We start from the raw sequence: 25,769 nt of genomic DNA, 5'->3' as shown, positions 1-25,769 counted from the left end.
AAAGTTGACCTCAATGGAATTTGAACTCAGAACATAAGGACTGACAAAATATCACTCAGCATTTTGCCTGGCACAATAACGATTCTGCCAGTTCACCATCTTGCTCACTACCATAATGATGATAATAATAATCCTTTCTACTAAAGGCACAAGGCCTGATATTTTGGGGGAGCAGACTAGTCGATTACATCAACCCCAGCATTTCACTGATACTTATCGACCCTGAAAAGATGAAAGGTAAAGTCGACCTCGGCAGAATTTGAACTCGGAACGTAAAGACAGATGAAATGCTGCTAAGCATTTTGCCCAGTGAGTTAAGACTTCTGCCAGCTCACTGCCATAATAATAATAATCATACATACCATTCATATATTTGGTCATCGAATGAACCACGATGTCAGCACCAAAATCCAAGGGTCGCTAAAATAGGTGAGGAAAATGAGAAAAAAATAGCAATCAAAAAGATCAAAGTTTCGAACATCAAAGGAAATACAGAGATTTGAAACAACACTGAGGTTAATAATGTTTTGTTTTTATGTGTAGTTACGAGGGGCGTTCAATAAGTAATGCCCCTGACCCACTTGCAGTTGTTTGATCTAGCTGAAATTTTGCATGTGCACTTATTTATACCTCTATAGATTAAGTGGCGAATTACAGCTCTGAACTAATTGTGGTTTCTGATTTACAGGTGTTTGAACGGAGTCAAGTGTGAAATGGAGCCTGTTGAGTGTCGAGCAGTGATCTGGTTTTTGTATTTGAAAGGACGCACACCACAGGAGACTTTTGATGAAATGAAAGTAACTTATGGTGATGATGCCCCATCATATGACCTTGTAAAACGCTGGCATTGTGAATTCAAACATAGTCAGAACTCTGTGGAAACAGTTCCCAGATCTAGTCGCCCTCTTCTGCCGTTGATGAGACGTCTGTCCGTCAAGTTGAGGCTGCCATTTTGGAAGGTCAACGCATAACTATTCGCCAAATAGCCCATAAGGTCAAGATTAGTACCAGGTCTGTGGAAACTATCATTCATGACCATTTGCATATGCAAAAAGGTGTCTGCCAGATGGATTTCCAGGTTGCTCACACCTTTCCAGAAGCAAGAACGCGTTGAGTGCTCGAAGATGAATTTGGAGATGTGCCAAGAAGATGAGTCAAAATTTTTCAAAAGACTGATCACACAGGATAAAACCTGGGTCCATCACTATGATCCATAGACCAAAGCCCAGTCAATGCAGTGAAAGCACCGTGACTCACCTCCTCCAAAGAAGGCAAGGGTGCAGCCCTCCGCTGACAAGGTTATGCTCACAGTCTTCTGGGACCAGGACGGAGTAGTGATGACAGATTTCCTGGCAAAGGGTACCACAATTACAGGAGCCTATTATGCTTCACTTTTGAGGAAATTAAGAGAAGCTATCAAAATCAAGAGGCGGGGCAAGATCAGCAAAGGCATCCTCCTCCTGCAGGACAACGCTCCGGTCCACAACTCGCGTGTCGCCAGATCAGAAGCACAGGCGTGCAGCTATGAACTCCTCCCCTTGCACCCTCTGATTTTCGCCTCTTCCCAGCCATGAAGTTGATTTTGAAAGGAAAGCGTTTCCCAGATGATGCAGCCTTGATTTCTGAAGTCACGTCGTGGTTGGAGGACCAAGCTGGGGTCTTCTACAAAAACGGTCTCCAGAGCTGTATCAAACGATGGGAGAAATGCATAACTCTGGGTAGTTCCTATGTAGGAAAAGACTAATAACTGTGCCAAGTGTTGTTGCTCTACTGCTATGGGAAGTGGGTCAGGGGCATTACTTATTGAACGCCCCTCGTAAGTTTCTTGCTCAAGGGTTGAACCCCTAGGATCAAATGAACCTACACAATGCCTACAACAAAGATGCTAACTCACCATTTATTGAATTAGGAATCCTGTTTAGCTCCCATGTTATGGTGTGTTATAAAGGAGATATCACTGGCTCCACTTCCCTTAATGGGATAGTAAGACAGTCTACTCTCAAGTGATCAGCTACCAGTTTGTGGAGCACATGTAGAATGAACCCCTTTACAGTAAAAAGCAGATAAATTAACTCAAAATTACATTAACCCTAAACTGTAGAAACCAATCTGTCTTTTGTTGGGGAATGTCAAGTTTGAAACCATTTTCTGTTGAGTTTATTGAGGCAAAACGACTTGCAGAAAATATCGATTCTAGTTTTTGATATTTAATATCATTACTGGAAAAACCATGAAATTTAATTACGATTAGGAGTGATTACTTGAGGATTTGAGAGTGTGAGCAGATTGTGGCATTACCTGAGGAGGAAACCTGTCACTCTCATTCTATAAAGGACACTAGGGAAAAGGGAAAAGGTAAAAGAAACCATAAGAGCTGAGCTGTCATGACATTCCTCTCCTCCTACTTATATCTCTATCTATCTATCTATCTATCTATACATATATATATATATATATATATATGGTGATGTCATATAAAAAGCGCCATGTAAAAAAAGGCATCCAGTATATTCTGTAAAGGGGTTGGCATTAGGAAAAGCCATCCAGCCATAGAAACCCTGCCAGAACAGACAATTAGAGTCTGGTGCAACTCTCTGGCTTGCCAGATCCTGTTAAGCCGTCCAACTCATGTCAGGATAGAAGACGAAACATTAAATAACGATGATGATGATGAGATATATATATATATATATATCTCAAGCAAACACCTATTGACTCCGAATCAGAAAAGAATTTTGTTTGATTCTGTTTTTCTACTTCATCTACAACAACAATTACAAAATACCCTGACTGGGATTTAATTGTTGTTATTAATTAGTAAAGTTAATTGACAATAATTAACGCGGTTTTCGGTGATGAAACAACACCAATATATTTTTAATCGAATTTACGAATTAAGCGATGGTGAAGAGTAGCCTCCCTTGAATCAAGAGTTATTTACTTCAAAATGGAGATGTAAGGCTTGCTGAAAATAACAGCCACATTCCCCTTAAATTACACATCAACATTCTAATTAAAACAGTAAATAATATAGTTCTAGGTAACACTCGACTCCCACCTTCCAAAATAGACGAGATGGTCGTGGCTGGAACATTTTATTCAGTCAGGGTTAACTGACAACCAAATCACATTATTATTGTATAAGAAAAAAGAACAAGCAATAATGTCTGAATAAAAGATGGGATGGTCACGACTGGACCTTCTCTTATGGACCTAATATTTCCCTTTTTTTTTTAAACAGTAGAGTGTGGTCCAAGGAAGATTCAGCTACTATGTCAAGCAAATCTGATAAAGGCTTCAAATTTTAGCCCAAGGCCAGAAATTCTAGGAGGAAAAGATCACTCGATTACATCAATCCCAAAAGCTCAACTGGTATTCAATTTATCACCCCAAAAAAAGATGAAATTCAAAGTCAGCTCCAGCGGGATTTGAACTCATGTCACAATGGATTGAAACATAATTAGGCATTTCATCCAATGTTCTAACAACACTGCCAGGTCACAGCCTGCATGTAAAATCGAATATTAGTATCAAATTTGGTGTAGATTGTAGTGTGTCAGTCAGGATTTTAAGAATGGTGAAAGAAATTAAAAGAAAAATGGAAAAAGGAATTTACCTGGAAGTAAGGAGAGCAAAATGTGTTGTCAATAGCAACAATGGCATCAGATTTCTCTTTGGTCACTTTACAAGCAGCAGCAATGTCAACAACTTTCATTAATGGGTTGGTGGGAGTCTCAATCCAAACAAGCTGGGAGAGTAAAAATAAAGAAGGAAATAAATATGTAAAAAAAAATTAATAGGATTTATTTTGAAGCTTATAGCAGTGTTCCTGGAGCAAAAGCAACTGAATATACAGTACCAGCCCCATTGAAAGGGATGTGAGTCCATCACAAGGTCAGCATCTCATTTTTGGCTGAGTGGACTGAAGTGACATAAAATGAAGTGTTCTGTCCAAGAACACAATGTGCTGCCTGGTTCAAGAATTGAAACCCAAACCCTCTGATTGTAAGTCTAATGTAACTACTTAGGGGACACACACACCTCTTCATAAATAAGTAAATGAAATTTCTATGACCAGCAAATGATAAACAGTCGGTGTGGCTATTACAATGAGACCCTTGGGTCTCTGTGGTTCCACTGTCATTGTGGTCAACACAGTTACAAGTTGGAGGTGATGGAGGGATGGTCACTAGATTCTTAGAGACAGTGGATCGATGATAAATGAGCTGGTAACAGCAGTCCAGTGAGATAGCCAAGGCCTGTGGTGCAGTAATGGATATGAGCTGGTCAAGGCCAACAGTGATTGGTCAGTGATGTAAAGTTACTAAAGAACAGTGACTCAATAACAAAAGCTGGGAATGATGTCCAGCAGTCCAGAGATGGACATAAACTAATCATGTCCAGTAGTTCCAACTAGTTACAGCATGTGGTCTAACAATGGACATAAGTTACCCATGACCAATTGTCTGGTCATGGAGATCTTACAAGCATGATCACACTCAGTAAAAGACATCAGCTGAACAAGTAATGACCCTGAAGTGGCCAAATTTGTAACGGTCACAGTTCACAATTTGGGCAAAACCAAGACTTTTGTGAGCAAAGTTAACAAAATGAAGACTGACCATCCCAATGTCTTTCTTTACCTGAGGTTTAATCTCACCACTTCTTCCTATGTTCTCCACAACATTTAACTCTTTAGCACTTAAAGCGGCCTCACCCAGCTCAAATATTGTTTTATGTTCAAACTGTCAAGATCTGGCCTCTCCCACTTACCCTACAATGTTTTTCTAAAAATATACAATGACACCATCAAAATCTCAAAGCTATGCGATAATGCATGATTAATTCAAAACAGTTTGAATAAATAAGAATTTAATTTGGCAGAATAATCAAAATAGTAATGGTTTATAAAGAACGAATATCAGTTCTCTTGCCTGAGATTTGAAATCGCATCTCAGAATTACTGGTCACACTTTTGCCCCAAAATTCTTTGTCCTATCAATTGAAACAATGTTTGATGAGTTTTTAATGACCAGCTTGGTGAAATTAAGTTCAGATGAACCGGATCTAACCTGAATATTTGGCTACGTTTTGTCCATCTTTCTATCGACTGCAGATTGTTATAAATACGACCAACTGACCAGCCAAAGGGGTCAATTCCCTGCTTGCGATCGTAACAGGCTGTTGCAGATGGTTTTGAGGCTGAACGAAAAATGATGTCACTGGGTCAAACGAAACCTACTGTAATCATCTCTCCTTTCTCCCCCACTCGTTTGTTTCACACCGACATTAATTAATCTAATTATTATGCTTACCACATTTACAGATTACCCTTTCCCTCACTAGTAATTCCAAAAGGCTAAGCACATCATCAACAAATGCATAACAGTTAAAATTATATGTTGATCTTCATTGATCTGACGTGGTCGATTTATAATTGTAAATGTAACGAAAATAAATCATGTTGTTTGAAACTTCGCCTTTGAGTTACACACTTTTCAACAGGAAGACATACTCAGCAAGAATCATTATCATCAGTTACATATGATAACCCCAAACCAACACATCGTCAGATTTTCGGGCCTCTTTGTTACAGGTTAAAACAGGTAACCGCACCAACGTAAAAATCATGGATGCCCAGCTCAGTATAATACACAGCTACCAAAGTTACATCTCTAGTATAGTGTCCAGGATTCCCAAATGACCCAGTATATCTAAGCTGTAAGTAAGTCTTCCATTACCTCCAATTTGTAACTGTGTTGACCACAATGACAGTGGAACCACAGAGACCCAAGGTCAGCAGCACTTCTCCAGCCTCTCCATTCCATTAGAGTTTTCGTTTTGGCTTTCTAACAACAAATCATCACTCTCTGGGGTCAAGGGTCAGACTCAATGCTCACCAAACTGCAACCATCTTTCTGCTATTTCGTTGGTCAATGACAGAGGAAAGAGATTCGTAGGCCACTTTCTACATCCAGCTATAGTCGAGGGCCCTCAACAGCATCTGAATCAATGGACTTTGGACTTGGTAACAGCCCAAGTCTCAAATATGTAAAGGAGGATTATTTCTGTTGCTGCTAGGAAGTTTCTGTAGCAGTAAACTGGTACCATATCGTAACAACTGTAAACAGTGGGATCATTGTAGAATTGATGAGTGTTTACTGGGATTAGGTTGTTTTTTGGGGGGTTTTTTTAGTGCTGATTTCACCTCCAAATGGACGCAAGAGGGAAAGAAAAAGCTAAGCATGTCAAGACAAGCATGACACTATTATCATCATCATCATGTAACATCCGATTTCCAAGCTGGCATGGGTTGGACGGTTTGACAGGAGCTGACCAGGTTCCAGTCGTCTGATCTGGCAGAGTTTCTACAGCTGGACGCCCTTCCTAATACATTATTTACATTGGACAGATACGTGTCCTCATCTTGTTTGTTGTTACCACAACGTTTCACCTGATTTTCTCTCCATCCTTCACCCAGGTGTCCTGGGTTCTCGTTCCGAAGGTATTTTTGCTGATATTATTACCCCTATTGGGAGTTTTTTTTTGTTGTTATAATTTTTGATTGTTAAACTGCTTTTTTACACGTTTTTTTTCACAAACGGACAAAACCCTTTGTAACCTTTCGTCTTGTTTTGTCCCTTTATGTAATAATTGATTTTTGTCAGCCCTTGTGGCCAATAAAAGAATTAATTATTATTATTATTATTATTTATTCAAGGCACAGCCTGGAACTGAACTTGCAATCTTAGGGTTAGTAGCCCGTGCTCTTAACCATTATACTATATGCCCATGGGCATATGTAAGTAATGTACAGAATTCCTCATCTCAAAAATATAAAACAGCCCTTCCTAATGCCAACCACTTTATAAAGTGTACTTGGTGCTTTTTACATGGTACCAACTATACCAGTAATATACTAAGAAAATAAAAAGATAGTGGTGGGAAGGGTGAGAATAAGTGAAATCAGCAGAACTGTTCCAAGACAAAACAAGGATATTGAAAGAAACAATAAAAAAAATATCAAACAAAGAACATAAAAAAAAACATTGCCCCTCCCCTTCCCTCTCAATCCCCCTTACCTTTGTGTTTTCTTGAAATGCTGCTGCAAACTTATTAATGTCGGTGGCATCGACAAACGTAATTGAGATTCCAAGCTGTTCCATTGTACGGAAGTAACGATTAGTTCCTGCAGTACATAAGAAGAAGAGAAAATGAAGAGCACTGGAATAAAATAGGATCTTAGGGGTCAAGGCCAGAAAGAGTGTCTGTCTGTAAAGTAGTGACCCCAGAAGTCTAGACCAGTTCATGGCAACATGGAAAAAGGACAAGAAATGAAATAAACAGCAACAGTGATTTATGTCTGCTTCCCATGCTGGCATGTGTTTGATGAGTAGTCATAATTTATCAATTATGATTTACAGTTACTAACTTCCAGCATGGGTCAGAGAACCACATCTTGCTCGTACAACCCAGATCTTGGTGTGGTTTCTATGGCTGAAAACCCTTCATAACAGCAACTGCTTTACAACATAGACTGAAGCGGTATTATACCATACTGCCAGCACTAACAGATTGTCACACTTGCACTGTTCCAAAAGTCCTACCCATACCATCTAGAGTGAGGATAATGTGCTGCAATAGCTTGGGATTCAAAAACCCACAGCTAATACATATTACATATATATATATATGTGTATGATGACAATATACACATATCACACACACATGCATGCAAATTAAAAAATATTGGTAGAACAGCCAAGTGAAAACACAACCAGCCAGGTATTGTTGTGGGGAAAAAACAACAACAAAATATGCTCCATTGTGGTAATCAGCCGCTCTCTGGACACCAATGTGGCCAGAAAAAATACATGAGAATGACAACATCTAACGGGCCCTTGATAAGGAGTTTATAAATCCAGTCCCCAAGATACTTTCAGTTTCATACCCATTATTACTGGATCAACAGAATACATACCAGCCAGTCTGGAGTAAAATATGGCAAAAATTTGTTTAATTGGGGAGAGAACACAAACTCTTAATTCACAAGTTACAAATGGTCATGATATCTGGGACTAGAGAAATCTGCAAAACCATTTTGAGATTTAAAGACTGTTGACCAAAACATTGCTTTCCATAACAACCATGCTACAAAATTAAAGTTAATTAGTAAAATTTAGAGTTAATCAAAATTAACTTTACATTAAAGAGGGGGGGGAAATACATACAAACATACATAAATACATTTCATGTATGTTTTTATTTATTTATATATATATATATATATATATATAAGTGTAGGCATGACTGTGTGGTTAGAAACTTGCTCCACAACCTTTTGATTCCAGGTTCACTCCCGCTGCATGGCACCTTCTACTATATAGCCTTGGACCGACCAAAGCCTCGTGAGTGAATTTGGTAGATGAAAACTGAAAGAAGCCCATCATATGTTTCATCATCTTTTAACATCCATCTTCCATGCATGCCTGGGTAGGACAATTGACAGGATCCGGTCAGGTAGAAAAACTACCCTAGGCTTTCTTTTCTACTTGGCTGGCTGTATGTGCATGCATGTGTGTGCGTGTTGGTATGTGTGTACCTCTGTCTCCTTGTGTGTGCTTGTTCGAGTGTCTGTGTGACTATGTGCGTCTTATGTATGGATGTGTCTCCATGTATCTGTGTGAAGTGTGCAAGTGTATATGGTCATGTGTTTTAGTCTTCATTTGTATGTATGTGTGTATGTACCTGTCTGTTCATATTACCTATTTATCTGTATATCTATCTGTCCATATATGTATCCACACACACACACATATATATACACACACACACAAATACATATATTTATACACACTAACGCCTACAAACAACACTGTGTGTATATATAAATTGTTGGTATTGGGATATGACACCTATTTATATTTCCTCTTTAGTACTGGAGATATTTCATTAATGAGGTCATACTCTTGTACTTGTTTGAGTGTTGGGTCCTTTGGGTACTTGGATAAAATGCAGATGTCAAGTTGACCCAATGAGCCCCCATGTTGGTCTTTGGCATGTTAGTAGAGTATACATATATTATCAGCGAACTTTAGGTAGGCATAAAATCCAAACAATCCATCACTTACCTCCATACATGTCGTCCATACTAACAATGTGGTCTCCAGCCTTTAATAGTCTTGTTACCAAATCATTTGCTGCCAAACCTGATGCCATGCACAATGCTGGAAACAAAAAAATAAACAAATAAATAATAAAAAATTAGCATAATTGTTTGTTTTATTTGATTTTTTTTTTCATTGTAACAGTTTTTGTAAGTGACCACCACTCCTAGAGTTCCTCTTAAAGAGTAATATTTTTGTATTTTTATAAAGAAAAATTGCAAACTGAGTGAAACTGACTGTAAATAAGGTCTTTTGGCAGTTGTTGTCCTTAATTAGGGACAAAATAGGGCAAAGTTTGTTTAATGTCAGTAAATGAAGTTTAATCTGTTTTTTTTCTAATTTCGGTTCTCCTGTGCTGCTCAGCAAATGAGGAACCAAACTCCATCCACCAAGTCTGGTCTAATACTACACTTGCACATCCATTCTACATAATGTCAAATATCTTGAGGTCATCTTGAAATGCCTGCTGCCAAGGGATCTTTCACTGGCCATTTTTTTAGGACAGTCAACAGGTAGTACCTAATTCATGGCTGTTTTCAAGTGTTGTTGATCAACAAGACAATTTTATCAAAGGAAAGTCATTTTTCAGAAATGGTCACAGCTGACATACTTTTGATTGTAGGTCAACATGAACTGTGCTGGCCTGGGGCTAAACAAAAACAAGAGCAGCAACATTAACACCAACACCACCAGCATGATCCAGCAATGGGATTTCTACATTATGAAGTCCCCATCCTTTTCACTAAAATAAATTGCACCACACACACACACACAATTCATTGTTTTTGTTTAGCCCCAACTGGAGGGAGGAGGGGGTTGTTTTGTTTGTTTTCTAAGTTTGCTACTACTAAGTAGTAGCAAACAAAACAACCCCCTCCTCCATCCAGTTGTTTGTTACAAAAATCATTTGGCCTAGATGTGTGTAGTGCAATTCATTTTATATATATATATATATATATAAAATGAATTGCACCACACACACACACACACACACACACATCTAGGCCAAATGATTTTTGTAACAAACAATTGGAAGGAGGAGGGGCAAAAACAGCAACAGAAAAAAATAAGACAAAAGCCAAAAAAAAAAAGATGCAGAGAGTAAAGAAAAGTGGTTGTAGGTTGAATTTCAAGTAGAGAGAGACAAACAGACAGACATTTCCAGATAAGCACACAAACAGGTAAACATACGTATTGGAAAATACAGAGGTAAACAACAAGTAGGCATATACACACACATGCCAACACAAACATATACATATGGACACAAACATTCACCTGAATATGCTGACACACACACACACACACACAGATAAACATGCAGATATACAAACACATGCAAATACAATTCAACAAAGAAGCCTCTATGTGGTTGCTCAATTTGCTAGATATAGCAGCCAAATTCCTCTCAATCCACACACTTTACCAACTTGGGGAGTAGGACGGAAAAAAAAGAATGACTTCATGTAAAACGTAGTTTTGAATATATTGTTATAAAGTAAGACAGGATGGTCATGGTAGGGACAAACACAACCATCTTTACAAGAAATATAATTCATATGAGACGAACTTGTTTCACTATGTGGTATTTATAAGGAGTTTGTGTTATTAGATGTACTCATTTCCACTTGCATAAAAGGACAGTAAGGTGAGGTGTTGGCAGGCTCGTTAGCATGCCAGGCAAAAAGCTTAGAGGTCTTTTGTCTGTCTTTATGTTTGGAGTTCGAATTTGGCCAAGGTCAACTTGGCCTTTCATCCTTTCAGGGTTGATGAAATACTCAACTTAACACTGCCCCCAAAACCGCAGGCCTTGTGCCAAAATTTGAAAGCAGTATTTACAAGGAGTATTTTCATTTTATGCGACTTAGTTAGGGAAGAAAGGGCTGTACCATTGACCCTTTAAAGGAATTTCTGCGATGGGTGAAAGGAAAGGAGTGAAGTTATCCTCAAACAAGAGATGTGCACCCAAACTCCACAAATATTTACATGGTAGACCCTCATAAAGGTACTGAATGACCAAGAAATAATCTTAAAGCAGGTGGTACTCACCATGTTTGGCTCCTTCAAGTGAGGCAATGCACTTCTCGAGGCAGTTCCTGGTTGGGTTACCACTTCTTGAATAGTCGAAGCCCTGTGGCAGGAATAAAAGAATGGAGAGAATGATGCAGAGGTGGGAAAGAACAGAGAAAAAAAAGAGTCGGGTGGCGGATAGGAGGAACAATGAAAATAAAACAAAATGGTGAGAGGAAAAACTAGAAAAGACATGTTGGGAGAAACAAGAATGACATAGTTGTCCAACAATGGTAAAAATTAAAAAATGAAACAAGGACATGGAAAGAAAGAATGATGAAAAGTATTTAAATAACATACAAAACAGAATTGGCAAAAAACAAAAAATAGAAACACTAAAAGAAGATACAAAGAAAAACAGAAATGACCAAACAGCAGAAATGCTAAAAGATGCAAAAAAACAGCATTAATAAAACAGAAGTAAAAAAACAGAAATAAGAGTAAGATGTTTAAAAAACAACTAGGGAATTAATAAAAACAGAAATGACCAAAAAACAGAAATGGGTGGCAAAACAACAGAAAAGACAGTGTCGGGGGGTGGGGGGCAGGATTGATGAGAGTGGATTCTTATTGTGATCCATTATTTAAGATATTCTTCTTAATGCTGTTACTGTTCAACCTTAATCACACAGACCTTTGATCAAAGGCATTCCTGCCATGATCATCTAGATATTTTTGAGCCTTTTTGAAGTTTTTTTTTTTTTTGGCAGACATGGTCTGCCTAAGACTACATTATCCAATAATAATAATAATAATCCTTTCTGCAATAGTCACAAGGATTGAAATTTTGGTGAAGAGGTAGGGTCTAGTTGATTACATCAACCCCAGTATTAAACTGGTACTTATTTTATTGACATGGTAAAGTCTATCTCGGCAGAATTTGAACTCAGAACATCAAGATAGATGAAATGCCAGTAGGCATTTTGTCCAGCACGCTAAAGATTCTGCCAATTTACCATATTCTAGTTCAATGAGATTAATAATACCAATTTTTGCAGAAGACCAATAATTTGGAGGGGAGGGGGTAGTTGATTACATTAATCCCCAATAGTTGACTGGTATTTATTTTATCAACCCTGAAAGGATAGAAGGCATAGTCAACCTCAGCAGGATTTGAACTAAGAACATAATGAGTTAGAATATCAAGCTATTTTTCCAATGCTCTAACAATTCTACCAACTTGCCACATTAATAGCAACAACAACAATCCTTTCTACTAAAGGCACAAGGCCTGAAATTTGGGGGGTGTGGAGACTAGTCGATTACATTGACCCCAATGTTTCACTGGTACTTAAGTTATCAACCCCAGAAGGATAAAAGGCAAAATCAGCTTCGACAGAATTTGAACTCAGAATGTAAGAACAGTCGAAATACCACAAGTATTTTGCCTGGCATGCTAACATTTCTGCCAGCTCGTCACCATAATAATAATAATAATATTAATGGTTTCAAATTTTGTGACTAGGGCAGCAACTTTGAGAGGGGGTGAGTTGATTACATTGACCCCCCAGTGTTTCACTGGTTCTTAATTTATCGACCCCACAATGATGAAAGGCAAAGTCGACTCAAACAGAATATGAACTCAGAACATGAAGACGGACAAAATGCTGCTAAGCATTTTCCCCAACAAGCTAGCAATTCTGCCAGGCGCCACCTTGATAGTAATAATAATAATAATAATAATAAATGCCCTAATAATAAATGCAGTACCAGGCAGTGACTGTCATGGCTTCTGATCTTAAATGATTGAAAGTGCTATCATGTACATTGTTTTGTCTTGGTATAAAAGATGGGCTACAGCAAATATTCTGCTCAATACCACAGATTTGCTTGTCAGTTGCTTGACCTTAACCAGTTGAGCATGTCCCTTAGTAGCTGACAATATATGCATCTCTGATCACAAGCAGAAGTAGTGGAAGAGCATCATAGCTATGTGTTGAGAGGAATTCTTTGGGGTTTGAATAATTCACCTCAAGAAACATGGGTGGTTCGTTCATCATCCTTAAACAACCCTTATTCAGGGACATTTTGAGTGGGATGGGCTACACAACCTGAAGAAAATTCTAACTGGGCCCCATCTGTAAGGTCATGCGCTGTTTATCTTGATATGAGATCATCATGTTACACACATATGGTTATGATGCATATGCCTGGTGTACCCTTATTAGATGGGTAGTCATGATGGGTATTACAGTTCATACATACCATTTTTGTCATCATTTCTAATGCCATCCCAAAACCAACCAATTTACAGAATGGATTGAATATGTTTAAATTTGGCACCAATAGCAGAGAGGGGACCAAGTCATCAAGATCCTCTCAACCTTTACCTCTGCTTCTCTACCAACCACTTTATACTCTCTCCTCACATTTTGTCATGGCTAAATGCTAGCAGTAGGAAGGGCTTTCAGCCATAGAAACCATGCCGAAACAGACAAATGGAACCTGGTTCAATTCTCTGCCTCATCAGCTCCTATCAAACCGTCCAACCCATACCAGACTTTAAATGATGATGATGGATGATACCGGGGGGGGGGGGGGGGCTTAACATTAAATACTGACTGACACCAAAGACAACTCTGCTTGATTACAGAGGATCACATGACACACTCTAAAATTCTGCTGCTGATGTCGTACCATGCACCGACTGACTGCCAAGAATGTCTGCCAATGGTAAAGACGTTTCCAACTGTTTGTTTAACAATAATCATTGACACACGAAGATACATTTACGCCCCCACCCCTACACTTGTAATATAAGGAAGTTAATGTTTGTTTAAGTTTGAATAACAAGGAAACGAAAAGAGAAAGGTGGTGAAGGGTTGACTATGATGATGATGATGACGACATTTTGAGGGTGGATAATAATAACGTTAATATATCTGTTGATAGGGTGGTGAGCTGGCAGAATCGTTAGCACACCGGGTAAAATGCTTAGCAGTATTTCGTCTGCCATTATGTTCTGAGTTCAAATTCTGCTGAGGTCAACTTTGCCTTTCATCCTTTCGGGATCCATTATATAAGTACCAGTTATGCACTGGGGTCAATGTAATTGACTTAATCCCTTTGTCTGTCCTTGTTTGTCCCCTCTATGTTTAGTCCCCTGTGGGCAATAAAGAAATACATCTGTTGATGTCAAAGTGGTGAGTTGGCAGAATTGTTAACATTCTGGATAAAGTGCATGGTGATATTTCTTCTGGTTTTTTGTTCCGAGTTCAAATGCCACCAAGGTTGACTTAGCCCATCATCTTTGCAGGGTCAACTTTGCCTGTCACCCTTTTGTAAGCGAGTGGGGGGGTTCGATAAAATAAGTACAAGTTGAGTGCTAGGATCAATGTAAACAACTTCCCTTCTTTTTTTCTTAGTATTCACAAAATGATGGTGAAAAGACCAATGTATAAAATGGTTGGCACTAGGAAGGGCATCCAGCTGGAGATATCATGCCATCAAATACCATCAGACAGTTCAACCCATGTATATTTCATCATCATTGTTTAACATCTGCCTTTCATGCTGGCATGGGTTGGACAGTTTGGCAGGAGCTGACCAGGCAGAAAACCACACCAGGCTTCTGTGTTTGTTTATACAGCTGGACACCCTTCTTAACACCAACCACCCAGCAGAGTGGACTGAGTGCATTTTACATGACACAAGCACAGGTGAGGTCAGTTTTGGTTATTTGACATGGGTTTTACAGCTGGATGCTCTTCCTAACACCAACCACTCTGAAAGTATAGTGGGTGCTTTTTATGTGCCACCGGCACAAGGGCCAGGCAGGCAGTACTGGCATCAGCCATGACAATTACTTCACTTGACTCAACAGGTCTTCGCAAGCACAGTTTATTGCTCAAAGATTGAAGGGTACTCTTAAATGGGCCGGTTATGATGCACTGGCATAGGAATTACAGAGTTGTACATGTAGGAGAAATATGTAAGTTATAACCTATTAGAAATTATTTAGACATATATTCAAATAATACAAAACTGACATTTAGGTGAAGCAGTTATATATAGTCCAGTAATCAGGATTATGATGCAATCCACAACTATATAAGATACAGTTGAATTGGCTACTTCAGTTGAACCACCAGGTCAATCTGGTATTATCCACACAGCTCAAAGGTGAATAAAATCAAAATAAGCAACAGGATATCAAGTAGCAATGCTGTACGATCATTTCAAGTGGCTCCATTTAAACTATTTAAGAAAAATTATATTAAAGTGTCCTACTTGTTAAAAAATTCTATATTTTGTGCAGCTGAAGATAGCACTGCATTGAAATTGATGTAATAATTGCATTGTTCAATTAAATGGAGCCGCTTGAAACGGTCATACTGCATCACTACATGATATCCTGTTTCTTATTTTGATTTTAGGTATGTGTGTGTGGAGATATATATATATATACACATATATATATATACACACACACACACACACACACACATATTTGTGGATGTGTGTGCTTTTTCTATGTAAGTCAAGATTGAAAATTTTGTAAATATATATCCCAATATTAGACTATTTCCTGTAGTCTATATATATATAGGGTGGAAGTTTCCATTTTACACAGAAAGATGGACAGACAGATGACAGAACTAAAAGAATCCACTGCTTTCAATATTCAACAAGATACCCACAACTGCCACTCACACCACTTACCATTTACACTGCCTTCCCCACCCACTCCAACCTTTCTGCAGACGAAAACACATCCTCCACTTCACCCCCCCTCCCAACCACCAGTCATTTGATTACCTCTTGACATTGTTGTTCTTGATCATGTAATAACAAAACTCAACGTGTGTGGGTGTGTTGCACATAAATGCCTGTCGCTTTATAGAGAAAAAAACGAGTGGGTGGTGCTGGTCATCATAGTCGTGATGGTGGTCATCGTCATCATGGTGGTGGTGTTTGTTCATTGATGATAAGTGAGAACTACTTAACATAAAATGAACAATTCAGGTTAACTACTTCTTATCTTCACTTGAAACCTTTCACATGTAACGACATCTAAGTTATCATCATCATCATCATGAGTCATCATTACAACCATCACGAGTCTCATCATCATCATGTCACACACCAAACTGGCAATAAATACGGCTGTGTGTTTAAGAAGTTCTCCACAAAACCTAGTTGTTCCAGGTTCAATCCTACAGTGTGGAACCTCTAGCAAGTGTTGTCTAACATGGCCATAGGTTGACCAATGCCTTCAGGGATGAAATTTGATAGACGGAAACTGTGTGGAAGCCTGATAAAAGCATCGGCATTTCTGCTAATGGTGGAAGCCCAACAGAGGGAATTATTCCTTGTTCTTGGTGTTAGATTTTACCTTTTGCCTACTTAAACACCACCACCACCTTCTCATCAATGGTATTAATGAGAATTGGGAAAATTTTCTCATGAGATTTGAAGCAATTACACCAAGACTTAAAACCAGTTAGGTGTGGTAAGTTGACTAATTGGCAGAATTTTAATTAGTCATAAGCAATTTGGGTCATATTCTTGATTTTTCAACCATTTTTATTTTTCATATTGTTGGATAGTCAGACACGAAGAATATGGCCCATGACTTTTTTAAATACCTCCAAGACTGGTGAGAGAGAGGCGAGGTTTCCTGAAAACAAGACATTTGCTCCGAGCACTGACAACAGAAAAGACTTTGTGAAAGACCGCTAACACGCCAGTTGGGGATGTTAACACATTAAGTCTACCCATCTCGCCCACCAGGTAGGCCTGAAGGGAGCAGGGATGGACCCATGGCATTTGCAGGTCCTCCAAGGCTAACAAGATTAAGTCCATTAATATTTCATTTAAGCTGATGAAAATCAACATATACAGAAACACTACAAGTATGGAGCTGGGCGAGTTCCAGGATGGGTACCTCAATGTTCTAAAGAATGTCCAAGGCAAACTGTGGCCCATGAGACTTTCTAAATGGTAAACCTAATGAAAATTTACCTTGAATTCCCTCTAGTAGTGCGACCCACATTTCGATGGATAACTTCAAAAATCCTATTAGTAATGGAATCTGTCATTTCTTGATAGTCGCAGGTTGGACTGCTTCTGCTGTAGTTTTGATGGTCGCCCATAAGACATTTTGTTTAATGATAGACCAAAGATTTTCGATAGGGTTGAGATCCAGAGATGCTAGCAGCCATATCATCAACCTTTCACATTGTATGCTACAAGACCGTAGGAATGTTTGGGTGGTTCTAGCAGAGTGGAAGAGAGTGTTGTCATGCACGAATACAAGATTCCTTAGAAGTGACAGCAGTATGTCATCTAGCCAGGGATCCACAACCTCCTTCAGGAAATTGCAGAAGGCGACTGCAGTCACTTTAACCTCTTCAGGGACCCTGAATGGGCCAACAAATCTGGGCCCATAGAAGCATCACGCCCCTGTGAGGAGGTAGTTTCAGGGTTTCTCACACAGAAGCCATGGTCCCAAGGATGCAGTTTCTGGTGGTACATGAGGAAGTCTGGAGGTGTGAAAATGGCTTTGCTTGTTTGTCCAGATATCCCATGTAACTTGCAGCCAATCTGTCCCCAATGATACCAAAATAGACCCAACCATTTGCCCAACCATCAGGTTTCTCAAGAGTCACCCTGGTTTCGTCAGTGAACAGAACACAACTCATGTCTAATGCCAAGTATTTGGGCCCATAGAAGCATCAAATTCCTATGAGGAGGCAGTTTCTGGGGTTCTTGCACAGAAACCATGGTCCTGAGGATGCAATTTCTGGTGGTACATGAGGAAGTCTGGAGGTGGTGAAAATGGCTCTGCTTGTTTGTCCAGATTTCCCATGTAATTTGCAGCCAATATTCCTTAAATCCCTAGCTGTCACAATTTTTGAGGTCCCACAATTAGATCGTTTCTTCTTTGGTGTTGACAAGGCTAAATAATTCCTTATGTCAAGGTGAAGGTGGCAGGGGGTAGTATTAAATGGGGAGACAGGTTTTAGTCCTTCCCCCAGATAGGCCATGGTAGGATATGCACCAGGAATACAGTAAGGTATTTCTTCTGATACTATAACAATTCTGCAAGTCTCTGTCTTAGAGTGGAACAACATTGATTGACCACCCCACCACCTTCACCCCCATCCTACCCCTGAAGGATGGAAAACAAATTTGACATTAGTGCAATTCAAACTGAATGCAAGAAATTGGAATAAATACCACAAGTTATTTGTCTGATGCTCTAATGACTGCCAATTTGGCACAAGAGAGAGAGAGAGCAAGAAAGAGGGAGAGAGAGAGCAAGGGGGATGAGAAAGAGAGATTAACACTGAAGGACATGGAAGTGTGTAGGTTGGCGATAAGAAGAGAGAAAGACAAGTGATGTTATGGAAGAAGAGAAGAGACAAAGTGAAAAAGTTAAATGAGAAAGAACAACAGAGTTGAATATGCAATAGAATGAGAAAGAAGAGAAGGAAAGGAGGTGATGAGTAGAAGACGTGGTAGTGGGGCTGAAACCCCTCCACCACAGAAACTTTGGTCTCTTCTCCACGGCCAACTTTCCAAAAGAGCAATTGTTTATTATCAGCTTTATTTTTATGCTCCTTCTAATGGAAACGTTTAAGGCTAACCTGTCTGCAATTATTGTTTCTATACAAGTGACAATCTGCCACTGCCTCCACCACCACCAGCTGTACTGGGAGTTAATCTGTCTAATTAGGCTTGCTTATTTATATATATATATATATATATATATATATATATATATAAGCTGCAAGCGCCATAGCTCATCAACTGCCCACCGATCTTACGCTTCCTCCTGACACTGCCTCAATCCGACCATCCCCTTTTAGTACCCTCCCGCCTCGTAATATCCTACGTTTTTATTTCTTACGAACCTACACCAACCCTTCCTGCCATCGTTCCTCCTTACCCCAACCTTCCCCACTGGTTGCTCCCCTATATTACCCGCACCCTCTACTATCTCTCCCTCTCTTTCACTGGTGAAACCTTTCTCAACTGGACCCCCCCCCTCCCCAACTCAACTCTAGAATATCTGTATTTCTTTCCTCTACCTAATTACGTTACTCAGTGACGATAACGAATGTCCACTGCTAACACCAGCTCCTGCCCACGGTGTGGTCAGGTTGGAAGAGAGATCAAAAGAAAAATACCACGAAAACTATCACCACCACAACAACCCTCCTCTTCTCAGGCGCCGAATCCCCCCCGTCCCCCCCACATCTCCTTCCCAGTTTTCAGAGTTGGCACTATCAATGTTGGTACATTGACAGGCAAGTCTAGTGAGATTGTAGAGATGCTAGAGAGAAGACAGGTTGATGTATGCTGCATACAAGAGGTAAGATGGAGAGATGCTTCGGCTAGGGTCCTCACGGGCAAGGCACTTAGGTACAAACTCTACTGGCAAGGTAACGCGGAAGGTGTAGGGGGTGTAGGCATTCTCCTTGCGGAGGAATGGGTGGATAAGGTCATAGAGGTTGTCAGGGTTTGTGATAGAGTGCTTAAGCTCAGGTTGGTCCTACAGAGTGGCACAGCTATGATTATCTCAGCCTATGCCCCACAAGCGGGACTACCAAATGATCAGAAGGACAACTTTTATGATACCCTTCTGCAGGCTACTTCAAAGACTAGTAACAAGGACCTCATCTTTGTAGGTGGAGATTTTAATGGGCATGTTGGGCGGGAATCGGGTATCTTCACTGGGGTACATGGTGGCTATGGTATTGGCACCAGAAATGATGAGGGAACTAGACTGCTGGAATTCTGTGATGCATGTAACCTTTCAATCTGCAACACTAACTTCAAGAAGCCAGTCTGCCACCTTATAACTTATCAGTCAGGAGACTCCGCTAGCCAAATAGACTTCATCCTCACCAGACAACGGGATGCAGGGTTGCTCTTGAATACAAAGACCCTCCCGGGTGAAGAATGTATCCCTCAGCATAGACTAATCATCAGTGACTTTAAGCTTGAGGCCAGAAGGACTCCAAGAAACAAACCAATCCAGAAAAGAAGGATTTGGAGGCTAAAGAACCCTTCGCATGGTCAGAAATTTAGGGACATACTCATCAAGAAATTTGATGAAAGGGAGGAGGAGCTTCAGACGTCAGACATAGAAGGTAGCTGGGAATTCCTACGGGACAGCTTGCTGAGTGCCACAGACCAAGTCTGTGGATGGTGCAAAGTCCCTTCCAGACCTAGAATTACGTGGTGGTGGAATAGTGCAGTAGATAAACCCATCTGTGAAAAGAGACGGGCCTGGAAAGCCTGGAAGGATGGGGGCAGCAGGGAACTGTACCAGATAGCCAAAAGGGAGGCTGGGCGGCAGGTATACATTGCCAAAGATGTAGCAGAAAAGAAGAAGTTTGCCAATGTCCAGCGTCGCGAGGATCAAAGAGCTGAAGTATTTCAGATTGCCAGACAGTGTGTCAGAGAAAATAGCGATGTTATAGGAGAGAAATGTGTCCGCATGGATGATGGGGCACTTGCTTTTACTACTAGTGAAAAGAAAGAGGCTTGGAGAAGCCATTATGAAAGACTGCTGAATGAGGAGAATGAATGGGAGGAGGAGAGCCTGCCAAATGTTGACCCAGTAGAGGGACCAGCTACCCGAATAGACAGCTCCCTTGTAGATAAGGCAATTAAGGATATGAAACCAGGCAAAGCCCCTGGCCTATCAGGAATCACTGCTGAGATGCTTAAAACAGCTGGCTATGTGGGCTATGCCATAGTCACCCGCATTGTAAACCAGGTAGTTCACAATGGAGTCATACCCAATGACTGGTGCAGCAGCACCATAGTCAACTGCTACAAGGGTAAGGGTGATGCTCTAGATAGAAATAACTACAGAGGTATCAAACTGTTGGACCAGGTGATGAAGGTCTCAGAGAAGGTCATAACCAATCTCATTAGGGAGAGAATTTGTTTAGATGAAATGCAGTTCGGTTTTGTACCAGGTAGAAGCACCACTGATGCTATATTCCTGGTCCGACAACTGCAGGAGAAGTACCTAGCTAAAGATAAACCCCTCTACATAGCTTTTGTAGACTTGGAGAAAGCCTTTGACAGGGTTCCCCGTTCCCTTATCTGGTGGTCGATGCGGAAACTGGAGATTGAAGAATGGCTAATAAGGGCTGTACAGGCTCTATACAGAGAGGCTGTCAGCAAGGTTAGGATTGGCAACGAATATAGTGAAGAATTCCGGGTAGAAGTAGGTGTGCACCAGGGCTCAGCCCTCAGTCCCCTTTTATTCATCATAGTCCTTCAGGCAATAACAGAGGAATTCAAAACGGGATGCCCCTGGGAGCTCCTCTATGCCGATGACCTAGCCCTCATAGCAGAATCACTACCGGAACTAGAAGAGAAATTTCGGGTGTGGAAGCAAGGGTTGGAATCAAAGGGCCTTAGAATAAATGTAGCAAAGACCAAAGTATTAGTAAGCAGCAAGAGGTACTCAGCACACACCCCCTCGGGTAGGTGGCCCTGCTCAACCTGTAGGAAAGGTACAGGTAGAAACTCCATAAGATGCACCCAATGTAAGTTATGGACACATAAGAGGTGCAGCAACATTAAAGGGAAATTAACAGATAAGATAGCTTTCATGTGTGGCAGATGCACAGGGACAATAGACACAACAGACACTCAGAAAACAGATTCCATCACACTCCAGGGAGAGAAACTAGAAGTAGTTGATAGTTTCCGCTACCTGGGTGACCAAGTTAGTAGCGGAGGTGGATGCACAGAGAGTATCACCACTAGAATACGAATAGCCTGGGCAAAGTTCAGAAAGCTCCTACCCCTACTGGCAACAAAAGGTCTCTCCCTCAGAGCAAAAGGTAGATTGTATGATGCATGTGTGCGAACTGCCATGCTTCACGGTAATGAAACATGGGCTGTGACTGCAGAAGACATGCGTAGACTTGAAAGAAATGAAGCTAGCATGATCCGCTGGATGTGTAGTGTCAGTGTGCAAGCAAGACAGAGTGTAAGCATCCTGAGAGAAATGCTGGATATAAGAAGCATCAGATGTGGTGTGCAAGAGCGACGCTTGCGATGGTATGGTCATGTGCTGCGGATGGATGAAGAGAGATGTGTGAAGAAGTGCCACTCCCAAACAGTTGAAGGTATCAGGGGGAGAGGTAGACCCAGGAAGACATGGGATGAGGTAGTCAAGCATGACCTCAGAGCATTGGGCCTCACTGAGGCAATGGCGAAGGACCGAGATCTCTGGAGATATGCTGTGACTACAAAGACCCGGGCTGCTTTCTGCAGCAATTCCACATACCCCCTACCCATTCTAAGTACCCCGGATCCCCAAAGTACCCCGGACCTCGTTGCCCCCGTGCCGCTGACACGTTAAAAGCTCGAACCGATCGTGACCGATGCCGGACCCTCCGGCCCCTGTGCAGGTGGCACGTAAAAAGCACCCAATCCACTCACGGAGTGGTTGGCGTTAGGAAGGGCATCCAGCCGTAGAAACTCTGCCAGATTCAGACTGGAGCCTGGAGCGGCCCCTGGCTTCCCAGACCCGGTCGAACCGTCCAACCCGTGCTAGCGCGGAAAGCGGACGTTAAACGATGATGATGATGATGATGATGATATATATATATATATCGCCATGTTGATTCGCTAGCCTCTGCACGCATTTTTTTTCTCTCCTTGTTTCTTTCTGTGTATCTTTCTGTTGAAGAGCATAGGCTCGAAACGTAAAAGACTTGTTTTATTTATATTCCTGAGCGCCATACTAATACAATTGTTTGTTTGTATTCCACCTGCCTTCGTCTTTTGTTTATTTTCATAAAGCTTCCCTATATATATATATATATATATATATATATATATATATATATATATATATATGGTAAAAACTGTAAGATAACAAAAGAAAGAAAGAGACCTCAATATTATGTAAATAGAGGAAATTTATCTGTAAAATAATATGTGACAATTATTCAATAGCCAAGATAAAACTCTGAGTTTCGGAAGCCGAGGTGGAAATCCACAACACCATCTCTTCAGTTATCTGGCCATATATATATACGTGTACATATAATTGAAAATGTGAAAAGAAATGGCGTTTCTAATAATTTTTCCAATTCTTCAAAATGTATTTATACATATTGAAAGCAACCACTGAAAATTTTTGACTGAGAGTTCAATAGAGAGCAAAGGATCTTAGATGTGGACAAGATTTGTGTTCTTTCAGCTAAACAAAGCCTACATTTATTCGATCCATTCACATAAGGTATGGTTTTCTCAGTTACTTTCCATTTAAACACATGCAGTGTTTCGTTATCTTTCAAAGTCCATACGTAGCTAGCCAATGTAGTAGCTTTACTTTTGTCTTTATGTCAGAAGGAGGCTATGTGATTGGCATAGCGATTTTTAAATTCACCTTCACATAATCTAATATAGGTCTTTTTATCAGTTGTATTATTATTTAGGGTTACAGTAGCTTCTGCCTCACATATGACAGATTTAATTATACATTGCTGGTCAAGTGGACAGCATCCGGGGGTCACGACAGCTGCAACAGGATTTAGGCTCTTGCTATTGACCACGTGTAATGATACTCTTCATACTGGGGCAGCAGCTAAATGATAATTTCACAGAACACCTATTAAATATTTTCCTGTATCTGTGAGTTGCTGGAAAGCACTTGTCTAGGAGAGACAGGAATCGTTTACCTCTGTTAGTTTTTATATTAAGGGAAAAGAGAGGGGCAAACTAAATAATTTTCCCTGGCCTATTTTTAGGTTTCTTATTATTATTCTGATTAATACTAGAGTGGTTATGTATTACTTTATCTTTGATGTCACTAGATCTATTGATACTTTGATTATTATTAAAGAGGTTATATATTATTTTTAAAGCCACTATTGACTAACGCCTTGTAACAGGGGGCAGCTTTCTTGATAATTTCTTTAGAAGAGCGGTTAGACACTGTTACTAATATTAGCTATCAGGCTTTCAAATATTACAAGAGGGTGACACGACTATTTATATATGCAAGTTTCTCATGGAAAGGTTTATACAAGGAGTTTAGATCTAGGGAAACATCTAAATGATCGACTACAGAGGGATTAATAGCTACTGTAATTAAAGGCAGAAATGAGTTGCTTTCTATCAAGGGTGTGACCATCACACCCATGGGAAACACCCAAACTTTTGTCACAGTATAGGCCAACATCAGGATATGGGTGTCTATATCTCAATGTGTTTAATATAAATAAGCCCACGAGATCTCAGCTACGTATGGACTTTGAAAGATAATGAAACACCATGTGATTAAATGGAAAGTAATCGAGAAATCCATACCTTATGTGAATGGATCGAATAAATGTAGGCTTTGCTTGGCTGAAAGGGAACTGATCCTGTTCAGATCTAAGATCTCTAACTCTCTGTTCAACTCCAGATCAGGAATTTTCAGTGGTTGCATGCATATGTATAAATATATTTTGAAGAATTGGAAAATTCTGCCTATCCCTGACTGACTTGATATCTTTCCAGTCTTATCATTTAAGGTCTGAGGAGGATAGCTTTTTTACCTTTTTACTTTTTATTTTTTACATTTTAGTTTGTTTTTCATTTTATGTTTTTTACTTTCTGCATTTTCTATATGCTGCCTTCTCAGTTTTTTCACATTTCTTCTATTATTCAATTTCTTTAGTTCGCTATGATATGTGATTTGTACCTGAAGAATATGTTTGAGTATTTCTCAGTATATGAAACTATTAGTAGCACTTAAATACATGTATTGTGTCCTTTAAATAAATTATATATATATATGAATGTATGTAAGGAGGTCTTTATGTATGTATTACCTCGTACAACATAAAAAATATTTTTGTTGTTTTTGTAAAATCTCAGAAAATAATTAAAAATTCACATTTTTTTTTGCTGCTACCGTTTAAATGTTTGAACTTATACACTAACGTGCTTTGCTTTCCTTTCTCCACGAAATTTAATCCTTTAATTCTTTAAACCCCTCCGGTATAAAAGTTAATTTCGTTCGTTTCTCTATGCTACCCTAAAACATCGCCATTTCCGCCATTCGTTCGTTTCTTTAAGGTACCTTCAATCCTTTAATTCGGTCTTCGCCATTCGCGGTGCGCCTGCCCTTTCCCACCCCCACCACCAATACCGGTGAACACTGTTCACACCATCTACACCGGATATGCCCTCCCCCACCACCATTACGTGTGTCTCTCCCTCCTACCCCTCCTCCTCACATGCTTTCACTGTGTATTACCCCTCCCCCCACCAAGACAAGCAGCTAGCGCCGCAGCTCATCAACCGCCCCACTTATCTTATGTTTCCTCCTGTTTTGAATCTGTCACTGCCTCAACCGGCTATCTCCTTCCAGTCCCCTCCCCCACTCGTGATATCCTACGTTTTATTTCCTACGAACCTGCACCAACCCTACCTGTCATCGTTCCTCCTTACCCCAACCCTCCCCACTGGTGCTTCCCTATATTACCTGCACCCCCAAAAAGTACCATCCAAACGTGGCCGATGCCAGCGCCGCCCCGACTGGCCCCTGTGTCGGTG

The 25,769-nt window shown here is 40.2% G+C and overlaps 1 protein-coding gene across 1 annotated transcript in view; it reads right to left on the bottom strand.

Moving 5' to 3' along the window:
* LOC115223921 (cystathionine gamma-lyase) overlaps positions 1-25,769 on the bottom strand; it is a 46,756-nt gene that overhangs the window by 8,023 nt on the left and 12,964 nt on the right. Inside the window, exons 2-6 of the mRNA XM_029794654.2 lie at positions 11,217-11,298; positions 9,132-9,227; positions 7,083-7,189; positions 3,617-3,748; positions 363-420 (exon numbers count right to left, since the gene is read on the bottom strand). Coding sequence (XP_029650514.1) covers positions 363-420; positions 3,617-3,748; positions 7,083-7,189; positions 9,132-9,227; positions 11,217-11,298 — 475 coding nt within the window. The remainder of the gene's footprint in view (positions 1-362; positions 421-3,616; positions 3,749-7,082; positions 7,190-9,131; positions 9,228-11,216; positions 11,299-25,769) is intronic.

The sequence above is a fragment of the Octopus sinensis genome, linkage group LG24 (assembly GCF_006345805.1).
Source record: "Octopus sinensis linkage group LG24, ASM634580v1, whole genome shotgun sequence".
Taxonomy (NCBI): domain Eukaryota; kingdom Metazoa; phylum Mollusca; class Cephalopoda; order Octopoda; family Octopodidae; genus Octopus; species Octopus sinensis.
This window is presented reverse-complemented; position numbering and strand designations above follow the sequence as displayed.